This window comes from Papaver somniferum, unplaced genomic scaffold (genome assembly GCF_003573695.1).
Source record: "Papaver somniferum cultivar HN1 unplaced genomic scaffold, ASM357369v1 unplaced-scaffold_79, whole genome shotgun sequence".
Taxonomy (NCBI): domain Eukaryota; kingdom Viridiplantae; phylum Streptophyta; class Magnoliopsida; order Ranunculales; family Papaveraceae; genus Papaver; species Papaver somniferum.
Genome location: NW_020650859.1, coordinates 1,927,319 through 1,939,197, shown reverse-complemented (window position 1 = coordinate 1,939,197; position 11,879 = coordinate 1,927,319). Strand labels below are relative to the sequence as shown.

Here is an 11,879-nt window from a genome sequence, read left to right as displayed (position 1 = left end):
GAACTTGTTATGGATCCTTGGAAATTATTGGCAGACAACCTCAGAATGGTTAGGAATTTTAGTTTGGACATTGATTTTGGTATGGATCCTTGGAAATTATTGTAAGACAAGTCGAGATTGGTTAGGAGCTTTAGATTGGATATTGATTTTGGTATGGGACCTTGAAAATTATTGACAGACAAGTCCAGAATGTTAAGTAATTTTAGGTTGGATATTGAGGACTGGATGTAACCTGTAATGTTAATAATTTACAGTACACAGTACACCCAATAATAATTTTTATCTATTTGTCAAAGACATTATAATGTGAAAGAAATGATTCATTTAAGAAGATGATAACATAAATATAACGTTCTCACCAACCCTAACTTGGAACTCACATAAATTCTCTTTGCTCAATACCTCTCCAATTATCAAATATTACATGTCCTTCTTACATACTCTCTTGCCCGTTATATATGAAATTACATAGCAGATGAGAGCTAATAAAGCCTTCTTTCTTTCCTATTGTTTTGGATATCTTTACGCGATCTTATCTTTACGCTGATATTAATAATTCAAACTTCTTCTCGTTAGTAATATCACACTTCTCTTGTGAAACTTGTCATTTTCGACTATTATATGAGCAAAAAATTGATCCTTGAATAAAGTAAGATGGTTCCTGATATTTTTTAATCAAATAAATTTATTTTTCTGCACTCATCATAGTTTGAGCTTTCAATGAAATACAAACAGGTGGTATTATAATTATTCACTTTAAATACATCTTATGATCACATCTACAGTAGAATCGATAAATCTCCAGTATGGAAACCACAATTTCTCCTTTTTAATAAGCATCACAAAGAATAGACCCCAAAATCCCAATATAAACCCTAAAGAAATAATACTATATAATATCAATTTCTCATTTGTATCTTCTTGGTAATTTTCGTGATTATCTTCTTGATCGTCTTTCTTATCGTCTTCTTCCACTTCACAAACATTCTTTGTAGGTTCTACACACATTAATGCATTCCCAACAAAAGCCCAGCCATCACCACCCAACGTGCTAAAGTGAATCCCTTTTGGAATTTCACCACTCAACTCATTGTAAGATAGGTTAAGAACCCCAAGAGAGTCCAGTGATGTTAACGATTTTGGGATTTGCCCAGATAATCTATTGAAACTTAAGTCCAGGGAAGCTAACTTAGACATATCTCCAATACTCGCAGGTATGTTACCCGAAAAATGATTGTGGGACAAAGTGAGCCTTGCAAGTTCGCTTAACCGACCTATCTCTGTTGGAATGTTACCATCAAGCATGTTCCAAGATAGATCCAATCCCGTGGTATAAGTGTATATCTTTTCAAATTGCAACATGATCCCATTGATCACCATCTGCAATTGAATGTCATACACCTCCGTAAGAGATTCAAATACGCCTGTAAAATTCATCCAGTAGCCTCCTAATTGCTTAGGAATATGGCCGGAAAAATTGTTGTGCGATAAATCCAAAATTTGCAGTTGATTCAAATTATTAATTTCAGCAGGGATTGATCCATTGAACTTGTTTGACCTTAAAGAAATGATACTTAAGAGAGAGTATTGTGCACCAAATAGTGTCGTGGGTATACTTCCTTCGAATTGGTTATTCGCCAAGTTAAGAACTCTCAACGAAGGGAGTTTACTGATGAAGTTGAGAAGAGTACCATCGAGATAGTTGTCCTGCAGTTGAAGATAACCCAATGATTCTAATATTTCAATCTCATTTGGAACATTTCCTGTGAGATTATTGCTCCCAAGGTTTAGTAATTGAAGATCCTTACAATACCCTAAGGTATTTGGTATAACCCCTGAGAATCTGTTGTTTGAGAGGTCGATTATTCGAGGAGAAGATAGTGAACTTTTTGAACATATAGAAGAGGGAATTGAACCCGAAAGTTGATTCCCAGCTAGATTAATGGAATCAAAAGAGGATAGTCTTTTTCCAACTTCTATTGAGATTTTACCACTGAGTGTATTATTTGATACATCAAATGAATCGAGATTTTTGAGTTTTGAGATACAAGAAGGAATAACTCCTGTCAGGTTATTATGAGACAAGTCCAAAGACCTAAGATGAGTCAATTTACAGATGAAAGTAGGGAAGGATCCTTTTAGATTGCAAGATTTAAAAAGAAGATACTTTAGTTTGAATTTTGAATACAAATTGATATTTTGATCTATATCTACCGTGAGCCTATTTGAGCTCAGATCTATGTATGTTAGGTTTAGATTGTTAATCAGAGATTTCAATGAAACGCTTCCCTCAATTGAGTTATTAGAGACATCAAAAACACTAAGGTTATGAAGATTCGATATACAACTCGGTATGGTTCCTGTTATATTATTACTGTCTAAATATAGTGTTCGAAGAGAAATAAGCTCACATATTGAACTTGTTATGGATCCTTGGAAATTATTGCCAGACAACCTCAGAATGGTTAGGAAATTTAGTTTGGACATTGATTTTGGTATGGATCCTTGGAAATTATTGCCAGACAAGTCGAGATTGGTTAGGAGCTTTAGATTGGACATTGATTTTGGTATGGATCCTTGGAAATTATTGCGATACAACCTCAGAATGGTTAGGAATTTTAGTTTGGATATTGATTTTGGTATGGATCCTTGGAAATTATTGCGAGACAAGTCGAGATTGGTTAGGAGCTTTAGATTGTAGATCCAAGAAGGCAAAGATCCTTGAATTGAACAACCAGCAGCATAAAGACTGACCAACATCGGTGCATTTGAAATTGATCCGCTTATATTAGTATATGATATTCTGAGTTTTTGAAGCTTAGGCCACTGATGTTGAAACATCCTAGTTAGATCAGGATTAAGACTAGGATTATCACTAACATCGAGCACTTTCAGCTGAGGAAGATAAGGTACAGAACCTTGTAATCCACAACGAGACAAGTAGAGATTCGAAAGTGAAGTTAAATTCGCAAGTTGTACTGGGATTCGGGAATTGAGTGCATAATTAGAATCCATATTAAGAGAAGATAGAAAAGAAAGATTGTGAAAATTGGGAAAAGTTGTGCTAGATATTCTGCAATTTGAGAGACCAAGATCTCTGAGATTGGAAAGATGAGATATATGCTCACCCAAAATTTCTTGTGAAAATGTATGTAGATCAATAGCACTCAAATTTAACACCTGTAAATTAACTAACCCTCTCACCCATTTTACAGATGATGGTCGTAAGTTAAAATTCCAAGATAAATCAAGGTAATGTAGAGATGAAAGGTTGTTGAATTGTGTTGAAATTGATGAACCAATGTTGGAGTAGGAGAGATCAAGATGAGAAAGTTTTGTTAGATTGGAAAGATGGAGCGGAATTTGTGTTCCCTGGAAATCGTTGAAGGCAAGATCAATATACTCGAGATGAGGAATTCTAAAAAGGGAAGGAGGGAAGTTACCTGTTAGTGAAGTGTTTCGTGGATTATATTGGAATGAACCATCATATCCTCTGAAGTAATTTTCATAGACTGTGTTTCGAAGACTGACGGAGATGACCCGAAAAGAGTCATATGAACATCCAACTCCATACCAATTACAGCAATTTTGATGTTGGTAGCTATCTTGCCATGATGCCAAACGATTTGCAGGATCAATCAAAGAGAATTTGAAATCAAGGAGAGCACTTCTATCCTGTTCATGACATCCATGACAGGTTAGTGGAAATTCAGTGACGCTGATCAATAAACAGAACAAAAAATGAAGATTGATGACAAGGAGACGAAATGATGTCATTTGAGTAGTCTTATTGAATGAATTCATGGCTAATTGATAACTAACCAAATGTGCAGAATGGTCACTGGTATGGAGTGGTATTTAACATCAGCATCTCAAGTCTAGAGCTAACGTCACACTATTTTTCTGTGTAGGTAACGTCACTATGGTGTTACCTAGCAGTAGTGTCCATTTACAATGAGTGGAAATGATTGATATATGTGTTTGATGAAGGTTCTTTCAGAGATAAAATCTGAGATTTCGAGTGGACATGCTTGATTCAAAGACTTACAGGTGCAGCCAATAGAGGAAAACATGCATCATCAGACTCATGGGGTCGGAAATACTTTTCTCTTGCGTAAAGAGAAGGATATCCTAATGGGGTCGGAAATACTTTTCTCTTCCACATTTATTTTCCAACAAACCGACAAATTGGAATAAAAAGTTTGTAAATTTTGTGGACAATTTTTTTCTGGCACAAATCATCCCGACGTACAGAACGAGACTTCTTTACTATTCTCTCCCGATAAGAATAAGTCCCTACTCCCGGTCTCCATCTTTTAAGTTTGATTTTTCATGAAATTCAAGGGATTGTGAACATGAGTTTGTTTAATACGTATTTTCTAATCAGTTAGTAATTTTGAAGGCTAAATTGAGATTGTAGTATGTTAAGGGGAATGTGGGGGCAGTTGCTCTCATGGCCTATGATGGTAGCACTTGAAATTGTAGTGTGTTAATCTAAGAAAGTCGAGTGATGTTAAAGACTGTGGGATTTAATCTATTGAAACTTAGGTCCAAAGAATTCAAATTAACTATCAATTGATGAATTTTATTTTGGAAATCAATCATTTGATGAATGTTTTCTTGTTCAGATTTAAAATTGCTTGTTGCTTTGATTTGTTAATTGTATGAAGCCCACCTATTCAAACTCTAATCCTCGGATTCATGAATTTTGTGCAGATATTATGGAGGAGGTATTAAGTCAGGAGTCTCCAAAAAATTCATAAAGGTGCAGAGGAAAAAACCAATTTGTGGCGACTCCGAATCATGGCACTTGCAAAAAGTGATTCAATGACCTAGTCAGGTCTCCTCCGAGCCACATCTCCAAACACCCTTCCCCTGTTACATGAAGATGGGATAAAGAAAAACTAAAATTAAAGCTCAAATAAAGAGAACCTAAAAGAAAACCAAAAGTAAAAACACATTATGAGAACAAAAATCAAACCAAAAATAGATTGAAAAACTTCAAACCCTCTAATTTTAATGAGCTCCGATATACCCAATTTTCATGTTCAGAACGCTATCATCCCAAATATAGGGATACACCTAAAAAACCAAGTCTTATGATTTCTTATATCTCTATTTGAGTAGGGATATTTCTTCCCTACTCTTTAAAGTGGATCACATTTGATCCCGTCGTAGAAAAGGGAAATGGAACGAATACTAGGTATCCGTTCAAACAGATACTGAATATCCATTGCATATTGGATGAATATTGAGTCTTCTGATTATGACTAGTATAAAACTCGAAAATTTGAGTATTTTTTTCCAAAATTTGATTTTTGGGCCACTCTATATTCGGAGGTTCGAGTAACAATATAAACCTCTGAATATAGTAGTGTCAAGGCTCTATATGTCCAGGCTCATGGTGGTACCAAAGCTCTATATACCAACGCTCATGGTGGTTCTCATTTGGGAGGCAACACATATTCAAAAGTCAAATGAATTACTTGGACTTCCGATTATGACTAGTATAAAACTCGAAAATTTGAGTTTTTTTCCAAAATATTATTTTTGAGCCAGTCTATATTCGGAAATCTTGTTAACTACTACTGCTTCTGGTTATGTCAAGTCAAAAATTCGAAAGTTTTCATTTTTTTTTTCCAAAATCTGATTCTTGAGCCAGTCTATATTTGGAGGTCTGGTTAACTACTATTGCTTTCGATTATGTCGAAGTCCAAAATTCGAAAAGTTTCATTTTTTTCCAAAATATGATTTTGAGCCACTCTATATTTGCAAGTCTGGTTAACTACTAAAACTTCTGATATTTTCATCTCCTCCGATTGTAAGTTTATCTCCCCAATGCTACTCAAACTTTTTCCTAAAAATTTCTTCTTTACGAATGCTACTCAAACTTCCGATTGTCTCCTTATCTTCCGAATGCTACCCAAACTTCTTCCTGAAAATTTCATCTTTACGGAAGGAGGTGAAATGTCCAATTGTGCACTTATCTCTCGATTATATAAGGACAATTTTGCTATTAAGAAATATGTGAGATAAGGGGTGACTCAATTTAAGTTTGGGTGACCCTATTTTATTTTTTATTGTTGGCCCCTAATTCCTTTTGAGGGGCCCCTAAAAATGCTAAGAACATTATCGTTGTTTAAATTTGTTCCTGTTATCTTGAAGAGAGACGCTCTAAATATGCTTCAACTATCATTAGCGGCTAAATTATCTCATTGCTTTAAAGTTATTTCAACCATCCTAAAGAGTATTATGTTAAGTTGGCATACGCCTCAAGCAACTAAACTTCAGTTGCTCAAAGGTTTTTGAAGTTCGAGATTTGTTGGTTTAAACTTGTCTGAAATTAGTTGCTCGAATTCTTCATCAACAGGGAATATTTCGGTTTCAGGGAATGTTTCGGTTTGTTAGAAGTAGGACCAAGAAGTAGATTCTCTTTACACGACTGAAGCGAAAACCTCCCAAGAAATCCCCCAATATAGGAAGTCGAATTATCAGGGAAATTGTTAATAGACAGAGTAATCAAAAATAAAACCACATTAATCACCACAAAACTCGGAATCAACCATGGAAACCATCTCTTGAATGGTTTACTAAGAAACATCTGTTGATGAGAAGAAGGTGTATTAGTTGTTGATGGTGTATTTGTTGATAGTGGATGTATCATATTATCATTTCTTGATTGTAAAGAAGACGGAATCACAATCTTGTTGTTGTTTTCTATATCAGAGGATGAATTTGGCGGTTTTCCCTCCCCATTTTCCTTGATTGTATCCTTTGAAACCCCCGAATTACTTATAGGAAATCGAAAGGGGAATTAGAATTTTGATTATGATTTTGGGTTTTTTTTCTTGGATTTGAAGCGACGGTGTGATAGAGAGGGATCGGTTAATCGAACTTTGATTTCTTCTTTCTTTGGATTCGAAATTTCATTATATTTGTTTTAGTTAAGTTGATTAATTATGGATTAATATTGGACCCACCGGGAATGAAGGGACAGCTTGTTGGGTCCTATCGGGTTTATCTTATTCCGGGTAATACAGACACGTCTAAAATGGTCATGTGTCTGTGTTAGATTCGTGTCCGATACTTGGACGCATATGTTTCCGGACAGATGCACCAGTGACATCACACTTATATAGATAAAATCAAATCAAAAAACCCTTTTGTCTCGTATTACTTTCTGGATGAACTATTTTAATATAAATGCCTATCAAAAATACCTGAATTTTTTGTATATGTATTGTTTTGTTAGTATATATACTAATTCTTATATTAATTTGTTATTTTTTAATAATCTATTAGCATTGTTGAGAAATTTAATTTATTTTTATATATTGTTGGAAAACATTACTAATTTCATAATATGTCTGTATCCTAGTTTTTTGAAACTTTGTTTGTGTTCACATTATTGAGCCCGTGTCCGTGCAACCCATTCTTATCCGATAGTGCCGTGAGTTGACATAACTTACTTTTGATTAGTAAGGTCGTTCGGATTATGAACGGTTGAGATATGGGGGATTAGGATGATTGGAGATTTGGATTGTGTTTCTTTTAATGTGTGATAGAAGGTTAATCTGAGAATGGGAAGTTTTTTACAGGTATGTATGACTATGGAGACTAGAGAGAGGTGAACTAGAAGTAAAGATACAAATGACTTGGGCACGAGGTTTGTGTATTGGTATTACAAAACGTTTGAAAATCGGGTCACAGATCAGTTCACGTGTATTAGATGTGACCGTTATAACACGTTATGTCGGGTGTGAGTACGTTTTGGGCAAAAAATACGTTATTTAGGAAAAAACACGTTTTTTTGTGCATTTTTTCTAAATAACGAGTGTGACAACGGTTAAACAGAAAAAAAAATATGATCTGAAATTTCTATCTAACGGTTATAACGTGCGTGAAAACGTTCTAACGTGCCTAAAAAACGTTGTGACTAAGTTTTTTTTCTCTTTTAATATTCCCTCCGTCCCTAAATCGAATACCTATTCATTCTAAAATTTTGTCACACTAATAGATGACCTATATCATAAAAAATATGATACTTTTAAAATTACCCTTTTAATTGAGTATTGATAGAATAAGAAATATGTATAATATGATAGTCATGTTTATATTCGTGTCGTATGTGCTTTAAAATGCTTTTCAATGATATAAAATTTACAAATATACGTACTATAATATTGTAGTTTAAAAAATAGATCATTCCAAAATTTTACTAATAATTATCGATAAGGTATAATAGTAAAAACTAGTTAAAAATACTCATATTTCCTTTTTTTCCTTTAAGAATTTTGCAAACTCGAGCTAGGTCACCTATTGAGGGATGAAGGGAGTAAATTCTTTTAAAAAAATTTAGTATTTTTACTATATAAATATACGAAAGTTTGATAAAATTCATGACTGCAAATTTTAGCTATTAAAATTTTGTCGGGAGCAACTATGCAATACATGCATAAGTGATGTGAAGAAAGAATCAAATGATCATCTGTAAAATTTACAATAATATTTTAAAAGGAATGCGTGCAATTTTTTTGTCAACATAAAAAAATACATAACCTAAATAGGTAGATTTGTTCCTTTATATTTTTCTCATTTTAAGTTTCAACAAAGCAGTGCATTTGATTCACTTGAATCTTCAAGTTGATCCAATTGGGGAGGTAACAATAAATATGTCGCATCCCTTGGTTAATTTTTCTTTTCATTTCCTTATTTTAGCAAACAAAATCATCATTTCATTATTATTTTTCATTTTTCCTTTTTATATTCAGCCTTTAAAAACACAAAAAGGTGTACCGTTGTAGTAAACAAGAATTCCATAACTCTGCATCTTCCGCGAAGAAACTCTTTCTTTCTCCGAGTTTTGAAATTTCTAAATTTTAACTTTCAACTACAAGTTTAAGAGGTAATTTTAGTATTCTTATTAAAATTTTAATTTAATATATGTATTTATCGTTAAATTTATTGTTTGTTGCTATGTAATTTATTTATAAGTAAATTTTATTTTTTTCTTCATGAGACCGGATAATGATGGTGGTGTCGAATGTTATATTCGAACTATACAAGTACTTTTTTATTTCAACAATGAAGTTATGGAGTAGTTTTCTTTCTTTTTTTCAATGCTTTCGTCATTTTTTCCATGTTGTTCATGTGCATATATATTGTAATTTAAGATGTCGCCATAATTTTATAATAAAGCTTCAAGGAAATATCAAAAGTTCAAATCAAGACATTTCATATAGCCAATAAAATCTATGCAATAAAAAGAAAAAGAATAAAATTCCCGAGCTTTAAATTTAAAACTTTAACTTTCGTAATGATGAAATTAATTAGCTAGTTAAAAAATCATCATGGTGTTAATCTTTATGCTAGTTATGTACATGCATGTGTTAATATCAATTTCCATTTGGTTCATTTAGAAAAGATAGATCCTTTTGGTTACCCATATCATCGGCCGCGAAATAGGTTCGTGCAATGGTGAACGGTGGCACCATTCGCATACTTATATCTGAATGTGCTTAAATAATGATAATTTTCTGTGAGACTCTCTTTGCCGAAGAACCAATGTTGGCTATACTGATTTTGAATGATAACGGATAAAATTTAGTGGAAAATATGAGGCCATGAAAAATGGAGACTGGGAGTAGAGAATAGTAAAGATGTCCCGTTTTGTACGTCGGAATGATTTGTGCCAGAAAAAAATCTTCCGCACAAAATTTACAAACTTCCTATCCCAATCTGTCCGTTTGTTGGAAAATAAATGTAGAAGAGAATATCCTTCTCTTTACGCAAGAGAATAGTATTTCCGACCCCATGAGTCTGATGATGCATGTTTTCCTCTATTGGCTGCAACTGTAAGTCTTTGAATCAAGCATGTCCACTCGAAATATCAGATCTTATCTCTGAAAGAACCTTCATCAAACACATATATGAATGATGTCCACTCATTGTAAGTGGACACTACTGCTAGGTAACGTCACTATGATGTTACTACAAGAAAAGTTGGATTAAGCGACCAGGCATTTTTGGTTGGAAAAGCCCATATTGAGTCGGTCTAACACTTAAATCGACTTAATTTGGCTCTCGCTATCGAATTGCAAAAGGTGGGATTTCTACAAGTCTAGAGAAGCTAGGTAATCGCCTTAGTAATCAAGCAACTATCATATAGCGTCTTTTTTCTTAATTGCTTCATGGTTAGACCGACCTTCCTAGAGCAAGCAAAATAGTGATCGCTTTAAAGCTAGACCAACCAAAATACAGCAAGTATAACGCTGATCACTTCATAGATAAACCAACGATAATAGAGCAAGTAAAACGCCGATCGCTTCATAGATAGACCAACCATAATAGAGCAAGTGAAATACCCGAAGTTGGTTGCTTACATTTTTTAGCTACCAAATTTTTTGCCCTGAAGTTGGTTCCGTACATTTTTGAGCTGCCAAAGTTGGTTGCTTACATTTTTGAGCTACCAAACTTTTTGCCCTGAAGTTGGTTGCTTACATTTTTGAGCTACCAAACTTTTTTCCCGCTACATCTGTTGTTCTAGTGCCGGAAGTATCTGGCCGATTTCGATTTAGATAATCCCAAATTGAAATTAAAATTAAAATTACAATGAAAATTTATACTAAAACAAATTATGAACCAAATTAAAAATTGAATCAAGTATTATTGTATCACATAGATCAATTTACATCATTTCTTTAAAAAAAGACAATCTTTACAAGAACAAAAAGATCAAAAATACAAACTAATCATTACAGTTTCCTTAATTTTGAAACAAAAGATGAACACTCCTTCGACTTTGTAGCACCAAGCTCATAATAAGAGATTCATACTGCCATCATTCTTGTGTTTAAGTTCCTCTCTGATCATTCATCATTCAAGTGTAAAGAAACCAGCAAATCCTGAATCTCCACAACTTGTAGTCTGCTCTTTGCCCAAATGGCTAGGTGCAGTTAGAGGATACTTGGTAATTAACACCTGTGGAATTGCCAAGAGATTCATACAAGTTAGTTTTCACGAGAAACACAAAGAGATGAGATTGATACTATGAACTTAACAAACTGCAGAAAAAAAATGAACCAGAATAACAAAAAGCGAAATGCACAGTTAGTTCTTACATATAGGATCTTTGAGAAACTTTTCATTGTTAGGTTGGAACTGCAAAGTTTAAGGATCACTATCAATTAAGCCAACCTACAAACCAACCTACGACCGCAAGATGTCTAAATCTGAAATGAGTAACAACGTAAAATGTAAGGGTCAAATGACTACAGGTCCAATAAGGAACAACAAACACGAGAGACAGACTCGCTATAAAAATACCCAATATACTGTCTAGTAGCATTTTAGAGGCCATACTAACCATTCTGCAACACCTAAAAAGGCATAATTGTGCCCTTTCAATCTGCACTCTCGTCTCATCTGCATCAACATGTATTCAATAAAACATCAAAAATCACCAGCAAATTCAACCACAAGCACATGGGAAAAAAAATCTCAAATGGAATCAATAGTTTTACTAAGTAATTCAGACAAACTGTACGGATTTTCATCATATTTACAGGACAGTTTTTTTTTTGTAGCAGATGTTTTTGACAAATCAGAAAACCATGTAGTAGGTAGTCAAGACCATGTTCTGTAAAGTGATAACTATTTTCATTCACCAAAAGCACTCTGTAACCCTATATGCAAAAGTACTAGTTTAATTGGATTACAATTTAACCACATACTTTATGTTCATTGAAACTGGAATGGAGAAATCTCAATTAAATAAACTAGATGAATATCAGTTGGTTCTCTGGATGAATATGAATATCTTTTAATATGAACAATAAAACCAGAATCGAATCTCTTTGCACATACACAATATGAAGCAA

At 33.7% G+C, this 11,879-nt stretch overlaps 1 protein-coding gene and 1 long non-coding RNA gene across 2 annotated transcripts; both read right to left on the bottom strand.

Annotated features, from left to right (window-relative positions):
• Nucleotides 1-756: 756 nt before the first annotated feature.
• LOC113344633 (leucine-rich repeat receptor protein kinase EMS1-like) lies at nt 757-3,015 on the bottom strand. The gene has a single exon (XM_026588565.1). The coding sequence runs from the start codon at nt 3,013-3,015 to the stop codon at nt 757-759; it is 2,259 nt and encodes a 752-aa protein (XP_026444350.1).
• A 7,641-nt stretch (nt 3,016-10,656) lies between these two features.
• Nucleotides 10,657-11,465, bottom strand: LOC113344553. The gene is made up of 3 exons (XR_003357862.1): nt 11,366-11,465; nt 11,121-11,231; nt 10,657-10,980 (listed from the first exon to the last, which is right to left on the bottom strand). It is a non-coding gene; the product is annotated as an uncharacterized LOC113344553 (long non-coding RNA).
• Nucleotides 11,466-11,879: the final 414 nt, after the last annotated feature.

Coding starts and splice junctions, on each gene's coding strand:
- LOC113344633 (XM_026588565.1), bottom strand. CDS start 3,015: ATGGATTCTAATTATGCACTCAATTCCCGAATCCCAGTACAACTTGCG.